Source organism: Podarcis raffonei, chromosome 5 (assembly GCF_027172205.1).
Source record: "Podarcis raffonei isolate rPodRaf1 chromosome 5, rPodRaf1.pri, whole genome shotgun sequence".
In the NCBI taxonomy this organism is placed as follows: Eukaryota; Metazoa; Chordata; class Lepidosauria; order Squamata; family Lacertidae; genus Podarcis; species Podarcis raffonei.
Genome location: NC_070606.1, coordinates 19,903,550 through 19,915,864, shown reverse-complemented (window position 1 = coordinate 19,915,864; position 12,315 = coordinate 19,903,550). Strand labels below are relative to the sequence as shown.

The following is a 12,315-nucleotide window of genomic DNA, read 5'->3' as shown; positions in this document are numbered from 1 at the left end:
CCACTCAATCCTTACTCAAGGTACAAGACCTTCCAATCTGATTAACCGCCAGGGTAACATTAAGAGATATTTTTCTTTCTTTTCTTTTTTTAACCTACAGATCTGAATTATGCTACATTTATCAAGTAAATTCTAGGAGCCCATCATTTGAGTTTTTACAGAATTTATTTGACCGGAATGCAACACAACAGTACAATCTCCATATATTTTCTGCCAGGATAATTTAATTTCTGTAAAGGAAAGGGAAGAGAATGTCAGTCAATATCGTGCACTAAATATACATTCGTTCTATAAAGCTAAGGAATTCTCCCACCAACTGTAAGTAAATAAATTTTGACATGCATGTCTAAAAGGGATTTTTCAATTGTGTGGCAATTTCAATCCAGCCAGTTGCCCCAACTGTTAAGAAGACTCTGCAGATAATGTGGGAGGAGTTAGGCTGTGCTGAGGAGCCAGATCACTCCCCACAATACCCTTCAAGGAAGAACTACTCCCTGCTGCAGATATTTATGATAGTTACTGTGACATGCACCTAAAGGAGATTTTTAAAGAACTGCAATGAAGCAAGTTAACCATCAGTTATCAGACAGCCTTCAGGAGGAATGAACTTCTGAAGAGACTAGCAATAAGCAGATCCCTCAGCAACGAAGTATGGATGTACTTTTACCTGTTAAAATCCACTGCTGGCTCACTGTAAGAAAGGGAGAAAAAGATGTCAGTACATCTTTAATCACATCATTTTCATTTAAAAGACAAGACAACCCCTTTAGGCTATGTACCACTGTTTTTACACTACTGGATCGCACCCATTTCCATACCTTACATGTATACAGAATTAATTTTAGTTGTAGCCTTGGGCTAACTAAAGAATCAGGCCCAGAATCTTATTAGCAGGCTTCCTGTTTCAGTTATGTCAAGATCCAAGTTTGAAGCATAAATAGTACAGCGATGAAACACAAAGGATTAGGTGAGAAAAAGTCAAGTTGCAGGACGATTTTGAAGGTGAGAGAAAATAGCCACAGGTAGCTTAGGAGCCGGCTGCTTGGCAAGTGAATAGCTTAAGAAGCAGTTTGCCACGGTGAAGGGTAAGTTGTTCGCAACTTAAGGGGGATTATTGCAAACTAGACAAAAGGCGAACAATTCCTTGCCTCCCACTACTAAAAAAAAGCTTCTCACAGAAAACCAGGAGACTTACTAGATAAACACACAACAATGTACAAGCCTAAGTGGTATGATAAGATCTACTATACAAGGATTCAAATACTTTGTGTGCATTTGCAATTATATTTAGAATATGCAATTGCTAATATGCAGCAGTGAGCCACACTATGTGAGCTATGTAACAGCATCAGGCCATATTCCTTTCTACAGTGGCACCTCTGGATGCGAACGGGATCCGTTCCAGAGCCCCGTTCGCATCCTGAGTAGAACGTAACACATGTCTGCGCATGTCACCGCTTCCACACATGCGCGTGACATCATTTTGAGCATCTGTGCATACGGCGAAACCCGGAAGTAACGCGCTCCATTACTTCCAGGTCGCCACGGAGTGTAACTTGAAAACGCTCAACCTGAAGCACATTTAACCCGAGGTATGACTGTACTCCATAGCTCAGCAGCCACTAGAATACAGGAAAGTATAGATAAACTGAGGGATTTGTGGTCCTGATCCCCACTCAGTTTTCCACCTTTACAGGCACATCAGCAGCGTTCTTAAGTTTCACTTTAAGTTATACATGAATGGAACAGTTCCAAGGAAGACTTTACAAACTATGAGATAGGGAAAGTGCCTTGTGAAGGTATTGTGATGCCTAAACCTGTTATTTGTTCTCATATGGTTGTAAGCCAATATTGAAGCAGGCAAGTTCATGATGTAGCATCACAGAAAAGGAGAAACAAGGATGCTGGTGTGAAGAGCTCCAGAAGCAGATGCAGTCTTGCGCCTGAACCAGTGTGGGGGACACCTAGATAATGGGACTGTTCTGTGCTTGTGGTGAAGCAGGAGGTACATTTAACTATTTGAAAGTCTCAGATAAAAGTTAAAGCCGAGAACAATATGATTTTTTATAGTGTATGCCACTTGCATTAAAAAAAGAAAAAAGGACTAAATCCTCACCATTCAACAGAAGGGAACAGGATTTCGAGTGTTTTAGTTACCAACTTGTTCAGCTATAAGCAGTTCTCACATGTAAATTCAGCCCGCAATGTAGTGTTTTTATAAGCAGAATATTTGCCTTGGTGTGTGGTTAGCCTGAAGCATGAAACTTCATCACGCTTTCAAGAAGGTTGTTGCACACTAAGTGAGAACATGCAACATATATTTTAGACATCTAGGGCCACACTTGTTCTTAATATGGGGGATGCTACTCAATTTATACATGTTGTATATTAACTACAGCACATTTAAGCTTACAAACCTGCCTGATACTACAGCAAAGTATTTCCTACTGGAAACTAAAATCTACAGAGGCAGGAAAACTTTGTTCCAAAGCAAAAACACACAGACAAAGCAAGGGAGCATTAGGAAGTCAAGCAAGTGATGCATAATACACGCAATCACATCCATGCTTATTCTCGGTACCTGCTAGGCACTTCATTTCTGATCAACAAGAATCCCAAGAAAGTAGGAAAAAAGGTGAAAGTAAAGGATTACTACTAATCAAAAGATTGAATTTACAGTAAGTCAGTCATTTAATGAAAAGTTTGAACTCAAGGCTATTTAAAATCCAAATTTAAACCATGCTTATGTTAAAAATGCCTACTGTGTTTAAGTCTGATTTCTGCACTGTTATATGTTAAGCAAAACTTGTATTCAACTTGAATGCTCCACGTTTCAACTCCATTAAATGGCAGCAAGTGTTTTTCTATTTACCTGTACCCACTTTACTGAGGGACATTTAAAGTCTCATTTAGTTGCCATTAGTATGTGCTAATTTGGAGGGTAAGGCAGGAAAGGATGGGGTCAGGCAAGATCTACTTTAGCTACGCAAAAGGGAAAGGGTGGGAAAAAGACACTCCAAAACACTCCATCTTCAGATGAAGACTTTGGAGACTAGGTCCTGTTACCTTTTTACTTTGTTATCTACTAAGTAATGAGAGATGCACAAAAGCTAAACTACTTGAGAAGCTAAGAACTACGCAGCATCTCAGCGTTACCTTCTGCAATCCAGAAGTAAAAGTTGAAATTTGAAAGAAAAGGAAAAGGTTATTTTTGTCATGAAACATCCAATATAGTTACAACAATGACTGCGCTTATATGAGCACTGATGGGTTGAACTTACCTTCTTGCCAGCCCCAACATTTGCTTTAGCTGTTCCTCTGACTTTCTTCATCCTGTTCTTACGTTCTTTACGCTGTTTCCTTGAAGTCTTTTTCTTTTCATACAAACCATGCTGGTAAAAGAAAAGCAAAGTAAGTCACTCAAAGTACACACTGGCATTTAACCTTGGACAGTCATAGCATTGGAAAGGATCTCAAAAGACATCCAGTCCAATCCTGCTGCCAGTGCAGGAAATCCACTACAGTGGTACCTCAGGTTACAAACTTAATTCATTCCGGAAGTCCATTCTTAACCTGAAGTGTGCATTCCCTACATAGGCCTCCCGTGGCCCCGGAAGCGGATTGCGTTCATATCCCAGGGCAAAGTTCGCAACCCAGGACACCTACTTCTGGGTTTGTGGAGTTCGTAACCCGAAGCGTTCATAAGCAGGACTGCTCGTAACCTGAGGTACCACCGTAAAACATCCCTGATAGGTGGATGTTCAGCCTCTACTTAGAAAGTGTAACAAAGCAGAGCCCACCAGCTTCCTAGGCAGTTGACTCCACTACTGAACTGCTTGCAAAATGCTTTTTCTTCTCATTTGAACCCAATACAGTTGTACCTTGGTTTTTGAACAGCTTAGTTCTCGAACATTCTGGCTCCCGAACGCCACAAACCCAGAAGTGACTGTTCCGGTTTGTGAACTATTTTTGGAAGCCGAACGTCCAATGGGGCTTCCGCGGCTTCCTGCAGCCATTCAGAAGCTGCATTTTGGTTTCTGAACGTTTTGGAAATTGAACGGACTTCTGGAATGGATACTGTTCAACTTCCAAGGTATGACTGTAATTCAAGTTGTGGCCTCTGACGCGACATAAGGCAAATTCACTCTCTCATTTATATGACAACCCTTCAAAAGTTGAAGATGGCTCTCATTGTTATGTTCTAAACTCTAATCCAGGCTCAACACACCCAGATCATTTGGAGCTTTCCTCACAAGACTTGGTAGCCAGGCCTCTTATGATGTATGTAGGCACACTAAAAAGTGGCGATGTTGGCAATTTCAGTAGAAGAAGAGTTTGGATTTGATATCCCGCTTTATAACTACCCGAAGGATTCTCAAAGCGGCTAACATTCTCCTTTCCCTTCTTCCCCCACAACACTCTGTGATGTGAGTGGGGCTGAGAGACTTCAAAGAAGTGTAACTAGCCCAAGGTCACCCAGCAGCTGCATGTGGAGGAGCGGAGACGCGAACCTGGTTCACCAGATTACGAGTCTACCACTCTTAACCACTACACCACACTGGCTCCTAGTAGACTGTAATGGCAAGCATTTATAGGAACAGGAAGTTGTTACAAGTTAAACATGGGAGAATCGTGGAATTGTACACAGCTGGAAGGAATTACAAGGGTCTTCTAGTCCAATCCCCTGCAATGCAGGAATCTTTTGCCCAATGTAGAGCTCAAACCAACAGCCCTGAGATTAAGAGTCTGATGCTCAACCAACTGAGCCATCCCAACTGAGCACAGCATCTGCTTTGCATGAAAAGATTCACTGCAATGAGGGGACGGACAAGATACACATAGATATAAATAAAATACTGATGTAATTAATATCAACCTTCTTAATACCACTAAGTACAACAATAGTTTAAGATACCATTTTAAAATCAAAAATTCAACAGGAAGAGTGCAATTTTAACAGAACAAACGCTTCAAAAGGTCCCAGAAAGAGAAAACCCATTTAGCACGACCACCCCAGTCTGTCCAAACAATGTAAACAACCGAAGAAGCCTACCCTGGCTAGTCTGTGCTTTGGTTCATTTTTCTTTGCATAGTCAAGGGAATCGTAGATCATGCCAAAGCCTGTTGTCTTCCCACCTCCAAAATGAGTCCTGAAGCCAAAGACGAAAATGACATCTGGGGTTGTCTTGTACATTTTGGCCAACTTTTCACGGATTTCAGTTTTGGGAACAGTGGCCTTTCCAGGATGAAGAACATCTATCACCTATAAATGCAGAATTGGCAAAACATTAAACATTTTTAATGTATTGGGGGGGGTAAGAGACCTATGAATGCAAAGAGCTTCACAAAAGCTACTATTCGTGAGCTACTTTACTTTGTCACACACACATAGGCCCTAAACATCCTCTACGGAAATCCAGCTGTCCCCCAGCACTGATGTTATTCAGGTAGCAATAAAAAAACCTGTTTATATTTACATACTTTTTGCACATAGTGCAGATGGCAGTCCTGCAAAAATCTACTGGGTAGGTTTTACCTAATGTCAGTGGAAGAACTTTAAAAGGGCTTCTTTAATAGAGCTTTCCTCCCCTCCCCTCCCCTCAAAATTTGTTCCAAGGGGTTGGGAGAAGCCCCAAACAGCATGTGCGGCAAAATGTTCTCTCTGGCAAACCAATGTGCTGGTGCAGAGGAAACATCTAAAATAGCAAAATGAATGAATTCCACCAACTGATTGTGCTATACTGGTTTTCTTTATATGCAATGCACTTTAAGGGCTTTTCTGTCATTTAAGACTGCTTCAGTATCACAAGAAGTGTAAACCACAAGGCAAAACATGAACATCAGAGTACAAGTTGCTCCTAGCACAGTGGTAGCAATGTCCTGTGTGGGACATATATATTAGGATGCAATATAAACTTTTGAACATGGGAACGAAAAGCAGTACGGAAGCATTTGTTAGGGGAAAATTCAGGTTTCACTGCCACATTCTGGAAATAGCCAGTAATTTCTTTAGCTTCTAGTCTTCCTGTACAAAACATTCTTAAGTTCAGAGTCTATTACAGCTAGCTTCAGTTGGAAGGCGAGATCACTGGTGTTCAAATATATATTAACTTATGAACTAGAAAGTTAATACATTCAACATATAAATGAATAAAAGATTGATAAATCTGAGTAGCCCTTGTTTACCCTCACACAGAAAGATTGACAAACCGGCTGGACCATTCCAGCTTTCCAATGCACTCCTTGCTATACCACAGTATGTTATCATGCCAAAAAATAACATTAACAGTGGGGGGAGCATGACAATTTATCAGATACTTTAGTAATCTAAAAGAAAACTTCTCGATAACCATTCAAGAAACTTTGCTTATAACTGCAAATCAAGATATTAACACAGTAACAAAAACAGATCAACACACTGTAGCGTCCCAAAATATAATGCTATATTACTAGTTAATCCAGGAAAAACACTGCAGTCACTAAATTTACCAACCTCAGCTTTAACACAGACATAGACTTTATGTATGTGAAAATTAGGCTACGATTATGAATGAATCAAATAAAAGTATTAACACATCTGCCTCACCATCTGCTTACGCTGAAGCAGCCTGTTGGTCATGAACTTCCTTGTTCGGATGGTGACGGTGTCGTTCTGCAACAAAAAAACAAAATTCAGACACCGTGTGTATTAAAGTCTGCCAATGCAACGATTTGAACCTACCTTAACGTGCCAAATTTCAACTATTTTTCAAGGGAGGGGTATAAACTGCTACCTACCCCCACCCTGCCTCTGAAGTTTAGGCAGATATGAAATAAAACAATAAGATAAAATAGCGATTCATTGAACTAGCAGCCCTTCCATAAATCCGGCGCCGTCCAAGTGGTTGAGATTCCCAAATCTCACCAGCCCCGGCCAGCACGGCAAGGGATGATGGAAATTGGGGATACAGAAACAACAGCAGCAGCTTGGGAAAAAGCTGATACAGGAGAGGGCATTTTGATAACACACTCCGCCATCCCCGTTTATTGGTAGACCAGGCCGCACACTAAGCCCGAAAGCAGAGCGGTGGAGGGGGGGGTGCGCCGTTCAGAGCGCGAGCCGGACCCCTAAAACTCCTTCCTCCCGCCCAATAACCGACCCAGCACAACAAGAAAGCCCCGCTGAAGGGAGTGCAGTCACTCCGAAGGCCAGCGGGCAAAGGATGGCGCGGGGCTAATTCGGATTGAAGCCGCCTTTCCCAGGGAACTCGAGGGAGCCCGACGAGAACTCACCATGTTGGCGGCGTCTCCGGCAAAAGGAAGGAAGGAACTTTCGGCAGCCAATCATATAGCGGCGCTCGCGCGGAGGAAAAGGAGGCGGGCCTTCGCGTCCAAAGGGGAGGGCACAGAAAACGCGTCGACGGAAATCGACGGGGGACCATAGAGACTTCCGAGTGTCGGTACGGATGCCTGAGTGGCCTGTTTACTAAGAAAGAAAAGAAAACTCAATTCCAAATCGCTGACCTGCGTGTCGGCTTTTCTTTGTATCGTGAGGACAAACAGCGTCAGGCTAAGGTTGGCTGTCATAAGGCACCGCTCGCCTGCCAGCTAATCTCACAGCTTCACTAATAGATGACTGTTATATATTGAATATCTATGCCGCCTTTCGTCCGAAGAAACACAGGACGGTTTACAGTAGAAAAAGACAAAAAGTGCAGCTTGCTGTAAGAATGGACTATTAAAAGATGACATGGATATTAAACAAGATGCGGCAATAGGAAGAAGAGATGGACGTATGCTCGCAATGGGAGTGGGAAACCTGATTTTAAGAAATTGCATTAAACTAAAGTCATTTGGACGTATTTGTAATTTGGAAAACTAATAAAAATATTATTAAAAAGAAAAACACAAAAATACATACCATAAGAACAAACGAAAGCAATAAACACCTTCCCCCTGCCCAACAATGCACACACTTTAAAAGGCCACAATAGATGGTTTAATCGGCAAAGGGCTAATTAATGAAAAGGTAGGGAAGCAAAAAAATATTTTGCAATACGAAAGTACCAAAATGCGCAACATAGTTGTGGTTGCAAACCGCCCTGCGATCCTCGGGTGTTGGGAGCCGTAGAAATTCAATAATAATAATAATAATAATAATAATAATAATAATAATAATAATAATAATAATAATAATAATAATACAACTTTCTCTGATCTGGGCGGCTGGCAGGTGGGTCCTTTCCTTTTCGTTGCACCTCCGGCCATTAGGTGGCGCTGGGACGCCGGGTGGCTTCGGCTCCGAACGACCCTTCGCCGTTGGCGGCGACGCACGACGCACGCGCCCGATGCCCGTCTGCCGGCTCCGGTGTGCAGCTCGCTCAGGGGAAAGAGGAGGCGGCGGCGGCGTTGGCTCCGCACTGCTCCGCTCTCTTTTCCTGCGCCGTCCCCGGGCGAGAGGGGAACCGCCGCCATGGTGAAGGAGCAGTTCCGCGAGACGGACGTGGCCAAGAAGATGTAAGCGGGACTCGGGGGGGCGGCGAAGAACAAGCTTGCCAAGTTTGGGGGGCGAGAAAAGCGGTCCATTGAGTGGTGTGGAGGGCAATAGTCCAGCAGCACGGGAGGTACCTTACGGAGAGCCCTTTTGGAGAGCAGGAGGGATAAATCTTTTTATTTCATTTTTTATTATTTTTTTGCAAATGATTTTTATTTGATTTTACAAGCGTAGAGTTATAACAATACCAAATAAATATCCACATTTAGAGATTTCTCCGAATCTCCAGACTTCCTACCATCCCCTCCTTGGAACTAACTTAGTTGGTCTTTAAGGTGCTACTGGAAGGGAAAAATTTTTTTGTTTTGACTATGGCAGACCAACACGGCTACTTTACTACAGTGAAACGTAGAGTGAGCTCCCACCGCTTGCTTCTTGCCTCACTTCACGTTATGACAGATAGACTATAGAAGGGAAGAGGATAAGATCCAGCTATTAAACTCAAGCATCCTCGCTGTCTGTGTACATGAGCGCTTGTTTATGGTGTCGGGGTATGTGCAATACTCGGGAAAATATGTGTTTTTAATTCACTTTTTGGCTTAGTCTTGAGCTAGCCAAATAAGGCTTCGTGTCTTATGTGAATCGTACATTTAAGGGAGACTCTTGACCAATATTGGAGATTACAGTGGGATGCATAGAAAGTGGTGTTCTGTTGGGGCCAGGCCAACAGCTTTATATGCTAAAGTCAGCACACTGAATTGTGCTTAGAAGGCTGCAAGATATAAATACAGAAGTCTGGTGTGCTGGAGTCTTGGTATTGCTTACTTGTCAGAGGCAAGTCACATTCTGTATAAGCAGACTTCAAAATAGTCATCCAGGGTATCTGCATTTTGTGATATATCTGGTGCTGTTTTCTGTTCTAGAAGCCACATCTGCTTTGGGATGAAGTCTCCAGAAGAGATGCGACAGCAGGCTCACATCCAGGTGGTTAGTAAAAACCTATACAGTCAAGACAACAATCATTCACCTCTGCAGTATGGTGTACTGGACCATCGAATGGTAAGACCTTTTGTTGTTCAATCATATCCCACAATGCATCAGAAGTAGTATAAAGTATCTCTAGTTAGAAAGGATCTGGGTTGCAGGACTTTGAAAAAACTCAACCTGTGGAACTGCTGTCAGGCAGAGGAGATAGGAGAGAGATGGGTGACTTGACAATATAAAACAGCTTTGGATGCTTACATTCCAAACACGTTTCTTTACGCACCCATTACTTTCAGATCATATCAGTCTTTTCTAGTGTGCAAAATGTATGTCGACGAAAAACTTACTTGAGGTCTAGAATTGTAGGCTAAAATAAAGCTTGATTTCTGTAGTCTGGTTTTCTTTTACTGAAAAGAAGAGCACTTGGTATGCACACTTGTTTGTGGATAGATAATTGTGTATGGATGCATGTGTGTGTGGACTTGCGAGAACTAAGATCCTTGTGAGTTCTAAAATTACAAAGGAGTAATAAAGCCATATACTGCCCATGACGCATAATTAGTAGTGGGGTGTCTTAATTCATCAGAGAGCAGCTTGACAATATCTTATCTATTTAATTTGATTTATTAAATTTCTGTACTGCCCTTCATCTGAGAACCACAGTGCAGTTTACAATATAAAAACCCAAAAAATACATAACGTAGTAGCAAACAAAAATAATACACACAGAGAAAGAGTGTGTGTGTGTGTTTAAAAGATGGTTTAATTAGTCAAAGTCCTGGGAGAAGAGGAATATTTTTGCCTGCCACCTAAAGATACGTAGAGAAGGCCCCACTGTTAATTGTTTTATGCATTTCTACTCCCAAGGGTACAAGTGAGAAGGATCGTCCATGTGAAACTTGTGGAAAGAATCTGGCGGAGTGTTTGGGTCATTATGGCTACATTGACCTGGAGTTGCCTTGTTTCCATGTGGGGTACTTCAAAGCCGTGATAGGCATTTTGCAGGTAAAGTTGCATTTAATGTCAAGGACTGGAGATGACAGAGATTGAGGGACACTTGACATGCTGTTCCTGTTGTGGGCCATTGCCTGTGATGATGTCCTCTGATAGGAGACCAGGGTTCAAATTCCCACTCAGCCATGAAGATCACTGGGTGACTTTGGGTCAGTCATTCTCTCTCAGCCTATCCTACCTATCAGGGTTGTTGTCAGGGTAAAATGGAGAGGAAGAGAACTATGTATGCTGCCTTGAGCTTACTGGAGGAACGGTGGACTAGAAATTAATTACAGTACTGTGCTTACCTGATGTTCAATATATAAAGTTTCTGAGTAGTTATTATTAATGAAGTACTCAGTAGAATAGACCCCCCCCCAAAGCATTCATATAGATATTGGGGCTTTTGCCATTTCCTTAGATTTACTGCATAGCATAGCTTTGAAGAAGAATACATGAAGAAGAAGAAGAAGAATACATGAAAGGAAGCTCAACGGCTTCAACCTTCCACAGTGTCCCTGTATGTGCTTATAAACTTATGGAGTGTTCAAAGGTGTATTGGTTGATGGCAAATTGTTTTTTCCCCTTCTGCTCTAGATGATTTGTAAGACCTGTTGCCGTATCATGCTGACCTTCGAAGAACAGAAACAGTTTTTGGATTATCTGAAGAGACCTGGCTTGACCTACCTCCAGAAACGGGGTTTGAAAAAGAAGATCTCCGAAAAGTGCAGAAAAAAGAACACCTGCCCATATTGTGGGGCTTTTAATGGTGAGTGCATTAATCTGCCCTTTGGTCCTTAAGCAACTTGAGTCTGGAACCGCTTAAGAACTTGAGAGCCTTACGGATCAGGCAGGGGACCACCTGGTCTAGCATCCTGTTTTCACAGTGGCCAGCTAGATGCCTATGTGTAGCTCGCAAGCAGGGATCCAAGAGCTCTCTCTGCTCCTGCAGTCTCCAGCAGCTGGTATTCAGAAGGGTTCAGAAATACTTCATGGAGGGATAGGCAGTATAAGACTGCCTCATATTATCACGGGTATTTGATTATAGATAGTGTCTTATTTTTGTTGTTGTTGAGATTTACTATGTGCTTGTCACTCTCAGCTTTTAAAATGGTTGCTTGACTTTTAAGAGTCGCTGCAATTTCTTGGTTGCTGTTTTATAACCAAGATTATGTAATGCCTGAAAAAACAAATCTGAACCAAACATCCGTAGTCTTAGTGACTAAACCACAATACAGTAACCTTACTCTACTGAGGGTGTGGGTCGGTGTGTCTCCTGTGCTCATTTTTTCTTCTTTTTTTCTAATTCTGTTTGTAAAACATTGAGCATGACTCTGGAGTGCTGACCAATGTAAATTATTAAAATTCCAAAATGCGTGTGAAAATTTTCTGTATCTTCTTGTAGGTACTGTAAAGAAGTGTGGCTTACTGAAGATAATCCATGAGAAATACAAGACGACGAAGAAGATAGTGGACCCCATTGTGTCTAACTTCATACAGTCCTTTGACACTGCTATAGAACATAATAAAGAGATTGAATCCCTACTGGGGAAAGCCCAGGTAAATAATAAGAAACCTGTGCAGTCTTGTATTGTTTCAGTTCTCTCTTCCTTTGGGAATGGGGATTTCTCTTAGGTTGAAACAAACCAAGGATTTTTTTTGCAAAAGCATTTCTTGATGCTTAGTGCCTAGAGGATGGTAGCCTATCGTAGTCATGTTTTTGCTCTGCAGCAGGGTGGATTTGATTTAAATTGATTTAAACATTATAGCATATGTATACACTTTTGTTAACTGATAATAATATAATAAAAAAAAAATTATTTATATCCCGCCCTCCCCAGTCAAAGCTGGGCTCAGAGTGGCTA

At 41.9% G+C, this 12,315-nt stretch overlaps 2 protein-coding genes across 4 annotated transcripts in view; one reads left to right on the top strand and one right to left on the bottom strand.

Annotated features, from left to right (window-relative positions):
* Window positions 1–59: 59 nt before the first annotated feature.
* RPS24 (ribosomal protein S24) lies at window positions 60–7,358 on the bottom strand. 2 transcript variants are annotated; one of them, XM_053388145.1, is made up of 7 exons: window positions 7,273–7,358; window positions 6,587–6,652; window positions 5,054–5,263; window positions 3,282–3,392; window positions 2,582–2,599; window positions 668–691; window positions 60–230 (listed from the first exon to the last, which is right to left on the bottom strand). In XM_053388145.1, exons 1-5 carry the CDS (start codon window positions 7,273–7,275, stop codon window positions 2,594–2,596), a joined length of 396 nt encoding a protein of 131 aa, XP_053244120.1. In that variant the 5' UTR covers window positions 7,276–7,358; the 3' UTR covers window positions 60–230; window positions 668–691; window positions 2,582–2,593. The 2 variants fall into 2 exon arrangements, with proteins under 2 accessions (XP_053244120.1, XP_053244121.1); XM_053388146.1 differs by lacking the exon at window positions 2,582–2,599.
* A 966-nt stretch (window positions 7,359–8,324) lies between these two features.
* The window catches only part of POLR3A (RNA polymerase III subunit A), a 51,268-nt gene continuing 47,277 nt past the window's right edge, over window positions 8,325–12,315 (top strand). For both annotated transcript variants that reach the window (XM_053388144.1, XM_053388143.1), the window contains exons 1-5: window positions 8,325–8,496; window positions 9,397–9,532; window positions 10,325–10,462; window positions 11,048–11,219; window positions 11,856–12,010. In XM_053388144.1, the coding sequence (XP_053244119.1) occupies window positions 8,453–8,496; window positions 9,397–9,532; window positions 10,325–10,462; window positions 11,048–11,219; window positions 11,856–12,010 (645 nt within the window). In that variant the 5' untranslated portion in view covers window positions 8,325–8,452. The remainder of the gene's footprint in view (window positions 8,497–9,396; window positions 9,533–10,324; window positions 10,463–11,047; window positions 11,220–11,855; window positions 12,011–12,315) is intronic.